We start from the raw sequence: 19,261 nt of genomic DNA, 5'->3' as shown, positions 1-19,261 counted from the left end.
GCTCCACATGAGGTTTCTCCATTTAACAAAAACCTCAATGAAACTTCTTGGTACTAAAAGCGAATTTGGGAAATGTTTAAAGGGAATGTGCATTTTAATTATTGCTGCATAATAATGCTACCTTTTTTCTGGACCACTAATCCTTTGACAGTGAACCAGAGGTTGAGAACTAGTAGTTCAACAATAAACATGTTTCTAAAACCTGTCGTACCACTGTGAACGTAGCACTCAGTTAAAATACATTGAATGCCAAAGCTTTCCCCACTATAATTAAGAATAAATAAATCAATAAGAAGTTTATACACTAAAACACATGTACACAAACAAAACAGCTTTGCCTTCACAATTAACCATCTTTCTATACACTTAACACGGCATTTCCCTGTGGACCAGTTTAATGGCAGGAACTCCATGTAGCACTTGTGCACTTCACAGCATGTGTTGGTATGCCACAATTTAACATGGGGACTTTTAAATTCCTAAAATAAGCAAGATGGACAAATGTGCATTGGACAACATATTGGATTTTATATAACAGCTGAGTGGAACTACTCAGTCTCCCCCCCCCCCCCCCCTTTTTTTTTTTCCCTTTAAATGGAAGTCCGAAGTCAGTGCACAGCATCACTGGATTACACATTACAGTGGAACACCAAAATGTAAGTCCCTTTTCTGTTTATAAATTAATAAAATGTGAAATAACAAGGATCTATTTTAGCCATTATATAAACAAATAATCAATGTTTTTACATTCTTTCAATGGTACGAATACTTCATGAGGTGAAAGCTGGAACATACCATTCAACAAGGCAAAGCCGAGTTGAATGGCATGTTCCAGCTTTCACCTCAAAATATTCATACCATTGAACTCCTAAACATTCATTATTTGTATATTGTTTTGACACAGTTTGTACACTGTGGGTCAGCAGTCAAGTGTCCACCTGACTATTTGTCCAAACTACAGTAACAACACTGAGTCCATTTGATTTTTACTCAAGGCCAAAATATGGCCATTGAGTATTACGAAAGCCTTTTGTCCATCCGTGATCAGCATAAGTCCTGTCTAATTACTGCCAGGGTCTTCAGGCCGCAGTCACCGAGGTGGTCAGAAAGCTCCTCAGTGGCAAGGCTCCTGGGGTGGATGAAATCCCGAGTACCTTAAGTCTCTGGATGTTGTGGGACTGTCTTGGTTGACACGCCACTGCAACATTGCGTGGCAGTTGAGAACAGTGCCCTCTGGATTGGCAGACTGGGGTGGTGGTCCCTCTGTTTAAGAAGGGGGACTGGAGGGTGTGTTCCAACTATAGGAGGATCACACTCCTCAGCCTCCCCGGTAAGGTCTATTAGAGTACTGGAGAGGAAAATTTGACCCATAGCTGAACCTCGGATTCAGGAGAAGCATTGTGGTTTTCGTCCTGGTCGTGGCACACTGGACCAGCTCTACACCCTCCATCAGGTGCTCGAGGGTTCACGGGAGTTCGCCCAACCAGTCCACATGTGCTTTGTGGATCTGGAGAAAGCGTTCGACTGTGTCCCTCAGGGCACCCTGTGGGGGGTGCTCCGGGAGTACGGGGTCCTTTGTTAAGGGCTATCCGGTCCCTGTACGACCGCAGGAGGAGCTTGGCAAACATTGCCGGTACTAAGTCAAACCTGTTTCCAGTGCACGTTGGCTGCAGTGCAGGGCTACCCTTTGTCACCGGTTCTGTTCATTACCTTTGATTGATGGTTCTCAACCGGAAAAAGGTGCCTTGCCCTCTTCAGGTCGGTGGAGTGTCCTTGCCTCAAGTGGAGGAGTTTAAGTATCTCGGGGTCTTGTTCACAAGCCAGGGACGGATGGAGCGTGAGATCAACAGACGGATCGGTGCAGTATCTGCAGTGATGAGGTCGCTGTATCGGACCGCCGTGGTGAAGAGAGAGCTGAGCAGGGTGACAAAGCTCTCGATTTACCGATTGATCTATGTTCCGACCCTCACCTATGGTCATGAGATTTGGCTCATGACCGCAGAGTGGCCGGGCGCACCCTTAGAGATAGGGTGAGGCGCTCGGTCACTTGAGAGGAGCTCGGAGCAGAGCTGCTGCTCCTCCACATCGAAAGGAGCCAGCTGAAGTGGCTCAGGCATCTTTTCCGAATGCCCCCTGGACGCCTCACTGGAGAGGTGTTCTGGGCATGTCCCATTGGGAGGAGGCCCCGTGAAGACCCAGGACACGCTGGAGGGACAGCGTGAAGCCGCAGAAAATTGCTTGAATTCTTTCAGGAATATATTCTGTCCATTGGAACATGAGTCCAGAAGAAATTTGAGAAGGTTTCCCTTGTTTTCTTTCTTACTGATGATTGTTTTTTTTCCCCCATTTTGGCAAGGGCAGGTTAGGCTGAAGAATGAAGGCCTTCAGTGACCGAGTTTCTTTCTCCCGGCGACATTGTTCTTCCTGCTTTGAGCTTCTTTCTCGTTTGACGTCATAGCTATCCCCTACAATGTGAATTATTTGACATCCATCTGGAAGCACTGAATCCATCTTTTGCAGGCAACATTTCTGAAGCTGAATGAAATCAGTGCAGCCCATGTCCTGAAAGCACTGTACGAATGCCATCATATCCACAGTCACACCAGTGCTGCTTACAAATCTATTGGGTTCATCTGATGGACATGTTTCACATTCCACAGGCCTCTTTCAAAGTCTGCTTTATTGCCTTTATGCATTGCAAAACCACATGGGTGATCCTTATCTGGGTTAAACAGTGAACTAGGATATCTGGTCCATTCATGCAAAAATGCAGCAGTCATCTGTATTTCATCCAAATTTTGAGCAAAGCACAAAGACTGCATGACATCTTCCTGATGGAGCTCCTTTTGTTTTGAAACTTCTGATATTGGTTTGCTTTTCAGGTGAAGGGGAACAACCTTAGCTGTATCATTCTCTTTTGCCAGCTTAAGTGCAGCAAGCCTTTTCTCTGTAGAAGAGGCTACTTCACCTGTTGGAATGTTTGTCATGGACTCAGTAACAGTTCGTGAATGGATTGATAAACTTATCACCAATGACCTTGATTATATTTGAAACACAGTTGTCCTCCTTCACTGATGAAGTATTTCTTTGCAGAACGTCATCCATCATGAGGACCATGTCAAGGGTTTCTTGTGAGATTGAAGTAAGTTCAGGCAATGCCTTCAGATACTTGCTGATCATTGCGATACGCCAAAGAACAACTTCGTCTTAGCATCTTTACTGAAAGTTTGCGGAAAAATCCGCAGCGCCACAGTCTCGGTAACCACAGCCGCAGAGCTCCGTGGCCACTAGAGGTTTGTATCTTTCTTGCAGGAGCCACACGGCATCACCGCAGCAACCAACCAGTCCCGCTTTACGACAACTGTCGTAACAGCCATGCTTTGAGTGTCATTTTAACTCCGCGAAGTTCCGCGTATCCAAGGACTTTGTATCTGTAACACAGATCAGTGTCCGCGGACCTACACGATGTTGTAAAAAAGGAAACACTTTGCAATAGGCATTTTAAAAACTCAGTGACGATCACAGAGTACAACACTAACACCCCCCCCCCCCCACCCCCACGATGAAATCCGTGGAATTCCTCGGATCCGCGGAGTTTTCACAGTCATGATCTAGAGGCATGAGAATACTGAATAACCGAAAATACAATACATACGAGGGTAGGCTGAAAAGTTCTAAGGCTCACTATAATGCAGTTAATGCATTACTCCTTCATGGGGAGCCTTAGAACTTTTCAGCCTAACCTCGTAAGTGAACCCATAAGTGAATGAAAGACTCGTTAGCAGGCTTTTAATGAGTCTTTCATTGGATTCAGGTGTGTTGGAGTAATACATCGCAAGGGATAACAATTTTTTCCCGGTGCAGAATCACCCTATGTATCAAAAAACACATCAAACAAAATTATATCATGCATTACCACCTAAAACAAGCCTGTTTTGGGGGTTTGCATACCCTACTATTATGGAAACACTGTTTTTGTGTGTGTGTGTGATGAAATGGGGGAAAAAAACAAAACAAAAAAAAAACACTGATCATTTCCTGTGTGTGAGGGATGATCAGCTTGTATTGGTGAACAGTATGTGCAAGCTCACCTTGCCCTTTGTTCCTGTCACATGAATGATACTGAGACGATCCACTTCCTCCAACTTTGAAACACACAGATATCCACACTGTTTCAACACAACACACTTCCATAATTACGTCTTATCTCACAGTCACCAAGAAACAAACACAATCCAACTTACTGTGAGTCCAACTCTCCCAAGGTATTGCACCATCGCCTGTAACTGGAGCTCCAGGTTACGTGGCTCTTGTCGAATCGCCTGCAGGACACTGACATCAGTCTGTAGCGTGTTCAGGGTGCATATGGCATCCTGTGGCAAAAAACAAAATTTGTGTTACATGGGTGAACCACAACAAAATTTGTGTTACATGGGTGAACCACGGTTTCTACGGAGCCATTATTGCAGCAAAAGTATTTGCAAATGTGTATTTTGATTTGTGCATGTGTAGCCAGATCCACAAATGTGTAAAAAAAAAAAAATGACTGTCATGTCAAGAGGGTGTGTTGTTAGATATCTTTGTGTGTCCAATTATGGTTTTCTTTACTCGTTTTGGTATTAAATTAGTTATTTTAATTAGGATTGTATTGTTAGTTTTCACTCACTTTCCTTTGTTCTCTGTTGGTATGTGCATGTCGAACCGGATTTCACCAGTTTAACCATTTAAGACAAAGAGAGTTAGGTTACATTATAAAACATATATGTTCCGTTACTGCGCGGGTCTCAGGCAGGGGGTTGGAGCTCCCTCGAATGCCCACGGGGGCCAATAAGGGAAGGATTTTGCGAAATAAGGTCTGCCTCTGTCATCCCAACGTAATCCTTTATAAAAACTGTGTCCATTATTCGGGGTTCTGTAAAGGTGGATGTCATCTGTGAGAGAAGTTCTACGGAATCCAGGCCTGATATTTTTACTGTGACTTTGAATAAATTTAAAAATAATTTGAGTTTGTACTTTGTGAGGGGCAGTGTTACAGAAAGAACCAAGGGAAGAAATAATAGTATGAACAGTTTCATATATTTATGACAAATGTATTTTACATGTTGTCATAAATACGTAATTAATGCTAATTTATATTAAGGGGGATGAAGGTATAAATGGGGGGGCACAGATTATTTTACATAAGAGGACAATTATTAACCCTCAACAGCACACATGCACCCAAACACGCACATAGATGGACAAACAGAACACGCAGCAGATACATAGACGTAGCTCATGGAATGAGCACCCAGACAACTTAAGTATTAAGTATTTCAACACCCTGTGATTTTGCAAGTTCTCCCACTTAGAAATCATGGAGGGCTCTGAAATTTCCATCTTAGGTGCATGTCCACTGTGAGAGACATACTCTTAAAAAAAAAATAAAAAAAAATCCGGAAATCACAATGTAAGATTTTTTAAATAATTTATTTGTATGTTACTGCCACAAATAAGTATTTGAACACCTGTGAAAATCAATGTTAATATTTGGTACAGTAGCCATTGTTTGCAATTACAGAGGTCAAACGTTTCCTGTAGTTTTTCACCAGGTTTAAACACACTGCAGCAGGAATTTTGGTCCACTCCTCCATACAGATCTTCTCTAGATCTTTCAGGTTTGGAGTTTCAGCTCCCTCTAAAGATTTTCTATTGAGTTCAGGTCTGGACACTGGCCAGGCCACTCCAGGACCTTGAAATGCTTCTTACGGAGCCCCTCCTTAGTTGCCCTGACTGTGTGTTTGGGGTCATTGTCATGCTGGAAGACCCAGCCATGACCCATCTTCAATGCTCTTACTGAGGTTGTTTGCCAAAATCTCGCAATACATGACCCCATCCATCCTCCCTTCAATACGGTGCAGTCGTCCTGTCCCCTTTGCAGAAGAGCACCCCCAGGGTATTATGTTTCCACCCCCATGCTTCACGGCTGGGATGGTTTTCTTGGGGTTGTTCACATCCTCTAAACATGGTAAGTGGAGTTGATTCCAAGAAGCTCTATTCTGGTCTCATCTGACCACATGACCTTCTCCCATACCTCCTCTGGATCATCCAGATGGTCAATGGTGAACTTCAAATGGGCCTGGACAGGTGCTGGCTTGAGCAGGGGGACCTTGCTGCCCTGCAGGATGTTAAACCATGACAGCATCATGTGTTACTAATGTAATCTTTGTGACTGTGGTCCCAGCTCTCTTCAGGTCATTGACCAGGTCCTCCTGTGTAGTTCTGAGCTTTCTCAGAATCATCCTTGCCCCACAAAGTGAGATATTGCATGGAATCCCAGACCAAGGGAGATTGACAGTCATCTTGTGTTTCTTCCACTTTCTAATAAATAACCATAACAGTTGTTGTCTTCTACCAAGCTGCTTGCCTGTTGTCCTGTAGTCCATCCCAGCCTTTTGCAGGTCTAGTTTTGTCCCTGGTGTCCTTAGACAGCTCTTTGGTCTTGGATATGGTGGACAGGCTGGAGTGTGATTGATTGAGTGTGTGAACAAGTGTCTTTTATAAAGGTAAAAAGTTCAAACAGGTGCAATTAATACAGGTAAAGAGCGCAGAATAAGAGGGCTTCTTATAGAACAATTAACAGGTCTGTGAGAGACAGAATTCTTGCTGGTTGGTAGGGGTTCAAATACTTATTTGCAGCAGTAACATACAAATAAATTATAAAAACAAAAACATTGTGATTTTCGGATTTTTTTTTTTTTTTAAGATTATGTCTCTCACAGTGGACATGCACCTAAGATGAAAATTTCAGACCTCTCCATGATTTCCAAGTGGGAGAACTTGCAAAATTGCAGGGTGTTCAAATACTTATTTTCCTGCCGTCTGTATTACGTTTGGAAAGAGGCGTCATGTGATTTAAAACGGTGATTCGCTTTGAAGTTATTAATTCCAACCGGATTCTAACTTAACAGCAGAGCGGCACAGCGTTTGGAGCTGTGTGAACGGAGGACAATTCTTGTTTCTTGCCCGCAACAAGACAAGAGTCCTACTTAATGACTTTAATAAGCACAAAAGTGACTCATGAATGACATTTTTAAATGGCTTTGAGATGGGTTAATAGGATTAATAAATGGAATAGTTTTGACTGTGTTGAATGTCTGGTCTCCAAAGTAAAGGTCAAACAATGGCAATGAGTATATATGCATGTATGTATATAAGGGGTGGGTGTTTATAAGCTTTGTTTCTGCTTAAGATCTCTGCTACAGGGTTCTGCTCAAGAACCCTGCCTGGTGACGCATACATACATACGTCCGTACAAAATACGCCAAGTGGCCTCTGTGTATAGGGATGGGTATCGAGAACTGGTTCCTTTTGGGTATTGTTAAGAAATGATTCGATCCACCGACATCAATAGTCTTTTTACTTAACGTTTCCCTTATCGGTCCTTCCTAGTGGCTGTTGTTTTTGGGGGTGTTTGTCAGGAAAATTATAATTTCTCTACATCGATTACAGACCCTGCAGCAGGTCTGTAATCAACTTTTCTGCAGCATGGCTTTGCTTTGAACCTTGAACCAGTGATTTGCAGATCGAAGCAGTGCTTCGATCATTGCTTCGTTGATTCATTTTTTTTTACCCTCTTTCGCTTATCTTAATTTTCCCCCACTAAAACCCTAAAGAGCATATGGCTGTGAGTATTATTTACCTTTTTTATATTAAACCGACCTGTTATGGTCTTCTGAAACAGTTGATAGATGTATTTTATAACTTAAAAATGGGACCGATGCTAACACGTTAGCATGTCTATGGCATTTTCAATGTTAAAGTTAGCATTATGGAGTTGCAGCTGTCAAGCGTTTGTTGTCGTAAAAGAGACAAAAGTATTACAAATTGAAATACTTTTTAAATTTATTTTTGGTTATATATTAATAATCTAATGATTAGTTATTATATAAATTATAAATCAAATCAGTTTTATTCATATAGCGCCAAATCACAACAAACAGTTGCCCCAAGGCGCTTTATATTGTAAGGCAAAGCCATACAATAATTACAGAAAAACGCCAATGGCCAAAACGACCCCCTGTGAGCAAGCACTTGGCGACAGTGGGAAGGAAAAACTCCCCTTTAACAGGAAGAAACCTCCGGCAGAACCAGGCTCAGGGAGGAGCAGTCTTCTGCTGGGACTGGTTGGGGCTAAGGGAGAGAACCAGGAAAAAGACATGCTGTGCAGGGGAGCAGAGATCAATCACTAATGATTAAATGCAGAGTGGTGCATACAGAGCAAAAAGAGAAAGAAACACTCAGTGCATCATGGGAACCCCCCAGCAGTCTAAGTCTATAGCAGCATAACTAAGGGATGCTTCAGGGTCACCTGATCCAGCCCTAACTATAAGCTTTAGCAAAAAGGAAAGTTTTAAGCCTAATCTTAAAAGTAGAGAGGGTGTCTGTCTCCCTGATCCGAATTGGGAGCTGGTTCCACAGGAGAGGAGCCTGAAAACTGAAGGCTCTGCCTCCCATTCTACTCTTACAAACCCTAGGAACTACAAGTAAGCCTGCAGTCTGAGAGCGAAGCGCTCTATTGGGGTGATATGGTACTATGAGGTCCCTAAGATGGGACCTGATTATTCAAAACCTTATAAGTAAGAAGAAGAATTTTAAATTCTATTCTAGAAAAAAACAGGAAGCCAATGAAGAGAGGCCAATATGGGTGAGATATGCTCTCTCCTTCTAGTCCCCGTCAGTACTCTAGCTGCAGCATTTTGAATTAACTGCAGGCTTTTCAGGGAACTTTTAGGACAACCTGATAATGAATTCCAATAGTCCAGCCTAGAGGAAATAAATGCATGAATTAGTTTTTCAGCATCAGTCTGAGACAAGACCTTTCTAATTTTAGAGATATTGCGCAAATGCAAAAAAGCAGTCCTACATATTTGTTTAATATGCGCATTGAATGACATATCCTGATAAAAAATGACTCCAAGATTTCTCACAGTATTACTAGAGGTCAGGGTAATGCCATCCAGAGTAAGGATCTGGTTAGACAACATGTTTCTAAGATTTGTGGGGCCAAGTACAATAACTTCAGTTTTATCTGAGTTTAAAAGCAGGAAATTAGAGGTCATCCATGTCTTTATGTCTGTAAGATAATCCTGCAGTTTAGCTAACTGGTGTGTGTCCTCTGCCTTCATGGATAGATAAAACTAGGTATCATGTGCGTAACAATGAAAATTTAAGCAATGCTGTCTAATAATACTGCCTAAGGGAAACATGTATAAAGTGAATAAAATTGGTCCTAGCACAGAACCTTGTGGAACTCCATAATTAACCTTAGTCTGTGAAAAAGATTCCCCATTTACATGAACAAATTGCAATCTATTAGACAAATATGATTCAAACCACCGCAGCGCAGTGCCTATAATACCTATGGCATGCTCTAATCTCTGTAATAAAATTCTATGGTCAACAGTATCAAAAGCAGCACTGAGGTCTAACAGAACAAGCACAGAGATGAGTCCACTGTCTGAGGCCATAAGATGATCATTTGTAACCTTCACTAATGCTGTTTCTGTACTATGATGAATTCTAAACCCTGACTGAAACTCTTCAAATAGACCATTCCTCTGCAGATGATCAGTTAGCGGTTTTACAACTACCCTTTCAAGAATTTTTGAGAGAAAAGGAAGGTTGGAGATTGGCCTATAATTAGCTAAGATAGCTGGGTCAAGTGATGGCTTTTTAAGTAACGGTTTAATTACTGCCACCTTAAAAGCCTGTGGTACATAGCCAACTAATAAAGACAGACTGATCATATTTAAGATCGAAGCATTAATTAATGGTAGGGCTTCCTTGAGCAGCCTGGTAGGAATGGGGTCTAATAGACATGTTGATGCTTTGGAGGAAGTAACTAATGAAAATAACTCAGACAGAACAATCGGAGAGAAAGAGTCTAACCAAATACCAGCATCACTGAAAGCAGCCAAAGAGAACGATATGTCTTTGGGATGGTTATGAGTAATTTTTTCTCTAATAGTTAAAATTTTATTAGCAAAGAAAGTCATGAAGTAATTACTAGTTAAAGTTAAAGGAATACTCGGCTCAATAGAGCTCTGACTCTTTGTCAGCCTGGCTACAGTGCTGAAAAGAAACGTGGGGTTGTTCTTATTTTCTTCAATTAGTGATGAGTAGTAACTTACTGAAAAGCCTTCAGTTAATTCAAAATGGTGCAGCTAGAGTACTAACGGGGACTAGAAGGAGAGAGCATATCTCACCCATATTGGCCTCTCTTCATTGGATTCCTGTTAATTCTAGAATAGAATTTAAAATTCTTCTTCTTACTTATAAGGTTTTGAATAATCAGGTCCCATCTTATCTTAGGGACCTCATAGTACCATATCACCCCAATAGAGCACTTCGCTCTCAGACTGCAGGCTTACTTGTAGTTCCTAGGGTTTGTAAGAGTAGAATGGGAGGCAGAGCCTTCAGCTTTCAGGCTCCTCTCCTGTGGAACCAGCTCCCAATTCGGATCAGGGAGACAGACACCCTCTCTACTTTTAAGATTAGGCTTAAAACTTTCCTTTTTGCTAAAGCTTATAGTTAGGGCTGGATCAGGTGACCCTGAACCATACCTTAGTTATGCTGCTATAGACTTAGACTGCTGGGGGGTTCCCATGAAGCACTGAGTGTTTCTTTCTCTTTTTGCTCTGTATGCACCACTCTGCATTTAATCATTAGTGATTGATCTCTGCTCCCCTCCACAGCATGTCTTTTTCCTGGTTCTCTCCCTCAGCCCCAACCAGTCCCAGCAGAAGACTGCCCCTCCCTGAGCCTGGTTCTGCTGGAGGTTTCTTCCTGTTAAAAGGGAGTTTTTCCTTCCCACTGTCGCCAAGTGCTTGCTCACAGGGGGTCATTTTGACCTTTGGGGTTTTTACGTAATTATTGTATGGCCTTGCCTTACAATATAAAGTGCCTTGGGGCAACTGTTTGTTGTGATTTGGCACTATATAAATAAAATTGATTGATTGATAGTAAGATGTCCTAGCTTTACAGAGGGCTTTTTTATAGAGCAACAGACTCTTTTTCCAGGCTAAGTGAAGATCTTCTAAATTAGTGAGACGCCATTTCCTCTCCAACTTACGGGTTATCTGCTTTAAGCTGCGAGCTTGTGAGTTATACCACGGAGTCAGGCACTTCTGATTTAAGGCTCTCTTTTTCAGAGGAGCTACAGCATCCAAGGTTGTCTTCAATGAGGATGTAAAACTATTGACAAGATACTCAATCTCACTTACAGAGTTTAGGTAGCTACTCTGCACTGTGTTGGTATATGGCATTAGAGAACAAAGAAGGAATCATATCCTTAAACCTAGTTACAGCACTTTCTGAAAGACTTCTAGTGTAATGAAACTTATTCCCCACTGTTGGGTAGTCCATCAGAGTAAATGTTATTAAGAAATGATCAGACAGAAGGAAGTTTTCAGGGTATACTGTTAAGTCTTCAATTTCCATACCATAAGTCAGAACAAGATCTAAGATATGATTAAAGTGGTGGGTGGACTCATTTACATTTTGAGCAAAGCGAATTGAGTCTAATAATAGATTAAATGCAGTGTTGAGGCTGTCATTCTCAGCATCTGTGTGGATGTTAAAATCGCCCACTATAATTATCTTATCTGAGCTAAGCACTAAGTCAGGCAAAAGGTCTGAAAATTCACAGAGAAACTCACAGTAATGACCACGTGGACGATAGATAATAACAAATAAAACTGGTTTTTGGGATGGATGCCGTCTCTCCTAACAAGACCAGGTTTTCCCCAGAAGCTTTGCCAATTATCTATGAAGCCCACATCATTTTTTGGACACCACTCAGACAGCCAGCAATTCAAGGAGAACATGCGGCTAAACATGTCACTCCCGGTGCAATTAGGGAAGGGCCCAGAGAAAACTATAGAGTCCGCCATTGTTTTTGCAAAGTTACACACCGATTCAATGTTAATTTTAGTGACCTCCGATTGGCGTAACTGGGTGTCATTACTGCCGACGTGAATTACAGTCTTACCAAATTTACGCTTAGCCTTAGCCAGCAGTTTCTAATTTCCTTCAATGTCGCCTGCTCTGGCCCCCGGAAGACAATTGACTATGGTTGCTGGTGTCGCCAACTTCACATTTCTCAAAACAGAGTCGCCAATAACCAGAGTTTGATCCTCGGTGGGTGTGTTGCCGAGTGGGGAAAAACGGTTAGAAATGTGAACGGGTTGGCTGTGTACACGGGGCTTCTGTTTAGGGCTATGCTTCTTCCTCACAGTCACCCAGTTGGCCTGCTTTCCTGGCTGCTCGGGATCTGCTGGAAGGGAACTAATGGCGGCTAAGCTACCTTGGTCCGCACCGACTACAGGGGCCTGGCTAGCTGTAGAATTTTCCACGGTGCGGAGCCGAGTCTCCAATTTGCCCAGCCTGGCCTCCAAAGCTACGAATAAGCTACACTTATTACAAGTACCATTACTGCTAAAGGAGGCCGAAGAATAACTAAACATTTCACACCCAGAGCAGAAAAGTGCGGGAGAGACAGGAGAAGCTGCCACGCTAAATCGGCTAAGAGCTAGTAGCTGCGCTAAGCTAGCGGATTCCTAAAAACACACAAAGTGAATAATGTGTAAATAATTTAAAGGTGATTCAGCAGAGGGAGTGCTTTAGTTAAGGCACGTGAAGATTACACTGTGAAACAAATCGTTATCTAGTTAACTAGATCAAACTAACTGCGCAGATTAAACAGCTAACAGATACAGCAAAACACCGCTGTGCTCCGGAACAGGAAGTGATACAATACCGCAGTGAGAGCCAACCACCAGTACAGGCAAGCAAGAGTGATGAGTAGTAAGATGTCCTAGCTTTACGGAGGGCTTTTTTTATAGAGCAACAGACTCTTTTTCCAGGCTAAGTGAAGATCTTCTAAATTAGTGAGACGCCATTTCCTCTCCAACTTACGGGTTATCTGCTTTAAGCTGCAGGTTTGTGGGTTATACCACGGAGTCAGGCACTTCTGATTTAAGGCTCTCTTTTTCAGAGGAGCTACAGCATCCAAAGTTGTCCTCAATGAGGACGTAAAACTATTGACGAGATAATCTCTCTCACTCACAGAGTTCAGGTAGCTACTCTGCCCTGTGTTGGTATATGGCATTGGAGAACATAAAGAAAGAATCATATCCTTAAACCTAGTTACAGCGCTTTCTGAAAGACTTCTACTGTAATTAAACTTATTCCCCACTGCTGGGTAGTCCATCAGAGTAAATGAAATGTTATTAAGAAATGATCAGACAGAAGGGGGTTTTCAGGGAATACTGTTAAGTCTTCAATTTCCATACCATAAGTCAGAACAAGATCTAAAGTATGATTAAAGTGGTGGGTGGACTCATTTACATTTTGAGCAAAGTCAATCGAGTCTAACAACAGATTAAATGCAGTGTTGAGGCTGTCATTCTCAGCATCTGTGTGGATGTTAAAATCGCCCACTATAATTATCTTATCTGAGCTAAGCACTAAGTCAGACAAAAGGTCCGAAAATTAACAGTAACGACCAGATGGACGATAGATAACAAATAAAACTGGTTTTTGGGACTTCCAATTTGGATGGACAAGACTAAGAGTCAAGCTTTCAAATGAATTAAAGCTCTGTCTGGGTTTTTGGATTAATTAATAAGCTGGAGTGGAAGATTGCTGCTAATCCTCCGCCTCGGCCCGTGCTACGAGCATTCTGGCAGTTAGTGTGACTCGGGGGTGTTGACTCATTTAAACTAACATATTCATCCTGCTGTAAAAAGGTTTCTATAAGGCAGAATAAATCAATATGTTGATCAATTATTATATCATTTACTAACAGGGACTTAGAGAGAGATCTAATGTTTAATAAACCACATTTAACTGTTTTAGTCTGTGGTGCAGTTGAAGGTGCTATATTATTTTTTCCTTTTTGAATTTTTATGCTTAAATAGATTTTTGCTGGTTATTGGTGGTCTGGGAGCAGGCACTGTCTCTACGGGGATGGGGTATTGGGGGGATGGCAGGGGGAGAGAAGCTGCAAAGAGGTGTGTAAGACTACAACTCTGCTTCCTGGTCCCAACCCTGGATAGTCACGGTTTGGAGGATTTAAGAAAATTGGCCAGATTTCTAAAAATGAGAGCTGCTCCATCCAAAGTGGGATGGATGCTGTCTCTCCTAACAAGACCAGGTTTTCTCCAGTACAGTACCCATACAGTAGTGTTCAGAATAATAGTGCTATGTGACTAAAAAGATGAATCCAGGTTTTGAGTATATTTCTTATTGTTACATGGGAAACAAGGTACCAGTAGATTCAGTTGATTCTCACAAATCCAACAACACCAAGCATTCATGACATGCACACTCTTAAGGCTATGAAATTGGGCTATTAGTAAAAAGTAGAAAAGGGGGTGTTCACAATAATAGTAGCATCTGCTGTTGAAGCTACAAACTCAAAACTATTATGTTCAAACTGCTTTTTTATCAATCCTGTGAATCACTAAACTAGCATTTAGTTGTATAGCCACAGTTTTTCATGATTTCTTCACATCTGCGAGGCATTAATTTTGTTGGTTTAGAACAAAGATTTTGCCCGTTTTACTAGTCATGGATGCTTAGGATGGGGGGGGGGGGGGGGGGGGAGAGAGAAAAAAAAAAAGACAGCAATCCAAAGTCTTGGTAAATTAAAAGACAGCAACTATTTGCAGTGAAATTTTAAGAAATTAAGTACCCCGTGGTGCATTATTTGGATTAAATTTGGACTTGAAACAGCTATTAAATTTCTCTTGTGATCTCATGCAGTATGGCATGTTGTACCATCCTGTAGGATTATATACAGAATATAACAATAGTTTACAAATATAGCTAACTCATGCAAAAAATTTTATTGATTTAGTTTGCTTTTGATTGGGCTCAAAGACTAGGCAATTAAAATCTCAACATTCAAAGAACTAGTTAACTTCATAATGCTTTCAGACCAGATAAAGATACATAACATAATACTGATGAGATTCTGCTTAGGATAAATTCACTTTTGTATGCCATCACAGATGACATTACCGTGTATACATACTATTATAGTAAATACATATACAGTCAGCCTATTTGTCTGCTCTGAACACTGACATGGCATCTAATCAGTCATTGTACAGTATACTTACACATAAACACAGTATAAACACATCAACCAATGTTCCACATCCTGGTTTCTCTCCCGTGTAAAGTCATATTTGAATATCATACTGACTAAATTAATATGGATGTACAAAACATGAATATCAATTTAAAATATCTACTGTACTTTAAAGTCAAGCCTTAAAGCCTATTTTTATTCTTTCTTATGAATAGTTTTTATTTTTTATCTGTTTTATTCTTTTACTTGTTTTTAATTATGTATTAGATTTTTTTTATTTTTTTTTTATTTTTTTATGTTCAACTGCTCTGTGTGAGGCACTTTGAGATGGCTTTTGTTGTAATTTGGTGCTTTATAAACTGATTAAATTGAAATTGAACATTTTATTGAGTCTTAAAGTAAATAAATATGAAATTGGTTACTGGATCCTTAAACACTGGACATAAACTCTACATGGTGAATCCTTGATCTCTGCACATAAACAGAAATAAAATCTGTTAGTTTTTGTCAAAAGCATTTCCTTTCAGACATTATTATTGGCATGAATGTCTTTCCATACCTATGAGCTGAGCTCCTGCAGCTGCAGGTCAGGTTTATAAAGAATGCAGGACGTCTCATTTTGGGAGAAAAAAAACCTTTTAGTCGATTGTAGTTTATTGTCTGTATTGCAATGTTTGTAAGAGGTGTTATTTTATTTAAAGCGGCGATTCGTTTTGAAGTTATTAATTCTGAGCAGACTGTCTCAGAGAGACAGAGTCAGAGAGCCACGCAGCGTTTGAAGCTCATTTCTTGACTGCAACAAGACGAGAGTCCCAGTTAGTGACTTTAATCCACACAAAAATGATATTTTAATGGCTTTCAGGGGGGTTAAGAAGCGGACTTACCGCTTCTGAAGAGCAGCGAATCAAACAGCCATGAGCCATTGAATCAAAACGGTCTGAAATGATAGCGTAACAGACCGTAACGCAAGTTTGCGCTAGCTAGAACCCTGAACACACCATGATTTTATGATAAATTTCTCGGCAATTTCGAGTTTTTCCGCTAAAATACCATTACACGGATTTGAGGAAATAAAAATGTTTTGCTAGTTCTTTTAGACGGCGAGATTTTGCAAACAGACGGAAATCCGTCCAAAGATGGCGAATAAGCATCCATGACTAGTGTGCTTGGGGGTCATTGTCTTGTTGAAACACCCATTTCAAGGGCATGACCTCTTCAAGTATTCTGACATATCCAAACTGATCCATGATACCTGGTATGAGATATATAGGCCCAACTCCATAGTAGGAGAAACATGCCCATATCATGATGCTTGCACCACCATGCTTCACTGTGAACTGTGGCTTGAATTCATAGTTTGGGGGTCATCTCACAAACTGTCTATGGCCCTTGGGCCCAAAAAGAACAATTTTACTCTCATCAGTCCACAAAATATTCCTCCATTTCTCTTTAGGCCAGTTAATGTGTTCTTTGGCAAATTGTAACCTCTTCTGCACGTCTTATTTAACAGAGGGACTTTGCAGGGGATTCTTGCAAATAAATTAGCTTCACACAGGCGTCTAACTGTCACAGCACTTACAGGTAACTCCAGACTGTCTTTGATCATCCTGGAGCTGATCAATGGGTGAGCCTTTGCAATTCTGGTTATTCTTCTATCCATTGTGATGGTTGTTTTCTGTTTTCTTCCACGCATCTCTGTTTTTTTTGTCCATTTTAAAGCATTGGAGATCATTGTAGATGAACAGCCTATAATTTTTTGCACCTGCGTATACGTTTTCCCCTCTGCAATCAACTTTTTAATCAAACTACGCTGTTCTTCTAAACAATGTCTTGAACGTCCCATTTTCCTCAGGCTTTCAAAAGAGAAAAGCATGTTCAACAGGTGCTGGCTTCATTCTTAAATAGGGGACACCTGATTCACACCTGTTTGTTCCACAAAATTGACGAACTCACTGACTGAATGCCACACTACTATTATTGTGAAAACCCCCTTTTCTACTTTTTTTTTTTACTAATAGCCCAATTTCATAGCCTTAAGAGTGTGCATATCATCAATCAATTTCAATCAATTTTTTTTAATTATATAGCGCCAAATCACAACAAACAGTTGCCCCAAGGCGCTTTATATTGTAAGGCAAGGCCATACAATAATTATGTAAAACCCCAACGGTCAAAACGACCCCCTGTGAGCAAGCACTTGGCTACAGTGGGAATGCTTGAATGCTTGGTCTTGTTGGATTTGTGAGAATCTACTGAATCTACTGGTACCTTGTTTCCCATGTAACAATAAGAAATATACTCAAAACCTGGATTAATTTTTAGTCACATAGCATTACTATTATTCTGAACACTACTGTACAAATTTAGAGAAAGAGACAAAGAACCTGAATAGAAACAACAGAAAATATAAAACCAACTAACAATGAACATACATAAATAAATGAATACGTACAGAAATAAATAAGTGTTTCCTGTGAACACCTAGTGACTCTTACACCTCCATTTCATCCCTGTCTTATTTAAGTTTAATAAGAGTTTTTGTTTTCAGTCAAACCATGTTTTCAATGTGTTAATTTCTTCAGTGATTTCCTCCAGAACTATCTGCCAAACTAGGAAATTGCTGCATCCTTGTAAGAGCATAATATTACTGGAATGAATAAGTTGGGGGTTTTTTTCCCCTCAACTAAATGGATGCTGCACTCACTCCAGTTTATTGTCTGGAATAGTGCCAGATTGCATTACAGAGCTTCTAGAATTCAAACATTTTCCTGCAGGTGGTGTTGGGGGGTAATTTTGGGTTTCAGCTTTTTTTTGTTTTTCACCACTTTCATCCCTGAATGTCAATCGTGAGTCACTTTTGTGCTGATTAAAGTTACTAACTGGAACTCCAGCCTTGTTGCAAGAAAGAAATGAGAATCATCCTCCGTTCTGTTCGCACAGCTCCAAATGCTGCGCGGCTCTCTGCCGAGTCAAGTTAGAATGATAGATTCCAGTCGGAATTAATAACTTCAAAGCGAAACACCGTTTTGTTTATTTTTATTTATGTCCAGAGATCAAGGATAGAGTGACCAATTCCATATCTATTTACTTTAAGACTCACTGAAATACATAGAAAACCTGTAAAGTCTACTTTTAGTACAAAATTCACAAGAGGTATCGATAAGGAATCGGATCGATAAGGGCATTGATAGATAAAATCTCATCAATACCCATCCCTATCTGTGTATGTGCGTGTGTACGGCTTCAAACACGGAGAAACTGGGGAGAGCTAATATTTGCCGGTTGGTTTGCACATGTATTTTTGGTCAAGGATGAATGCTGCGAAAAAGAAAAGTTGATAGGAGTAACGTTTTTGGAGAAATTGGCAATATTATCCAACAACAGTGAACAATGGACATTGTGTTGCAGCATGGGAGCTCAGGGTTTTAAATGTTATTGTGGTTCAGGTTAGTTTAACAGTGTTGTTAGTGTTATTAACTCAGTGGGTTTTTGTAGTTCAACTGGTTTAGTCAGTTTAGCCAAGTGTCAAGTTGCCGTTACCAAGAGTGAAAAGTGTAGTGTGTCTGATGTCTTCTGCCACCATCTCCGCATGTGTAACTCTGATCACCGACAAACTGGGGAGAGCTGACATTTGCCATTTGGTATTATGTATTTTAGGTCAAGGATGAATGCCACCAAAACGGAACATTGACAGTAGGGCTGAAACGATTAATCGAGTAACTTGAATAATTCGATTACAAAAAAGGGTCGAGGCAAATTCTGTGCCTCGACGCTTCGTTTAACGTTGTAGTACATGTGCCAGGCCTTTGTGTGGCGCTGCAACGTCCCCAGAAAAAATAAAAAACAAAAAACAAACAAAAAACAAAACAGAAGACTAGAGCATAACAGCTAATCAAATTAGCAATGATAGCTACAGCTTTCCAATGAGACGCACAGAATAAAATAAAGCCTTTTAAGAGAAAGAGGGTCCACGATGATCATCTGAAATAGACTGACTGCGCATTTAAAGTGAAGCAGTGTGCTTGTCTATATTTTAAAACTACACGGTCCACTCGATGTGGGGACTGACTGGCTGCCGTCTCTCTCTGCTCGGTGCGAGTCACAAATTTTAAAAGTTAGAGA

General features: G+C 40.8%; 1 protein-coding gene across 1 annotated transcript in view; it reads right to left on the bottom strand.

Moving 5' to 3' along the window:
- Positions 1-19,261, bottom strand: part of fpgs (folylpolyglutamate synthase) — a 111,437-nt gene that overhangs the window by 89,640 nt on the left and 2,536 nt on the right. Inside the window, exons 2-3 of the mRNA XM_034192367.1 lie at positions 4,245-4,373; positions 4,092-4,145 (exon numbers count right to left, since the gene is read on the bottom strand). Coding sequence (XP_034048258.1) covers positions 4,092-4,145; positions 4,245-4,373 — 183 coding nt within the window. The remainder of the gene's footprint in view (positions 1-4,091; positions 4,146-4,244; positions 4,374-19,261) is intronic.

Source organism: Thalassophryne amazonica, chromosome 17 (assembly GCF_902500255.1).
Source record: "Thalassophryne amazonica chromosome 17, fThaAma1.1, whole genome shotgun sequence".
NCBI classification, from domain to species: domain Eukaryota; kingdom Metazoa; phylum Chordata; class Actinopteri; order Batrachoidiformes; family Batrachoididae; genus Thalassophryne; species Thalassophryne amazonica.
Note: the sequence above shows the minus strand (reverse complement) of the source record. Positions and strands in the feature narration are given on the sequence as shown.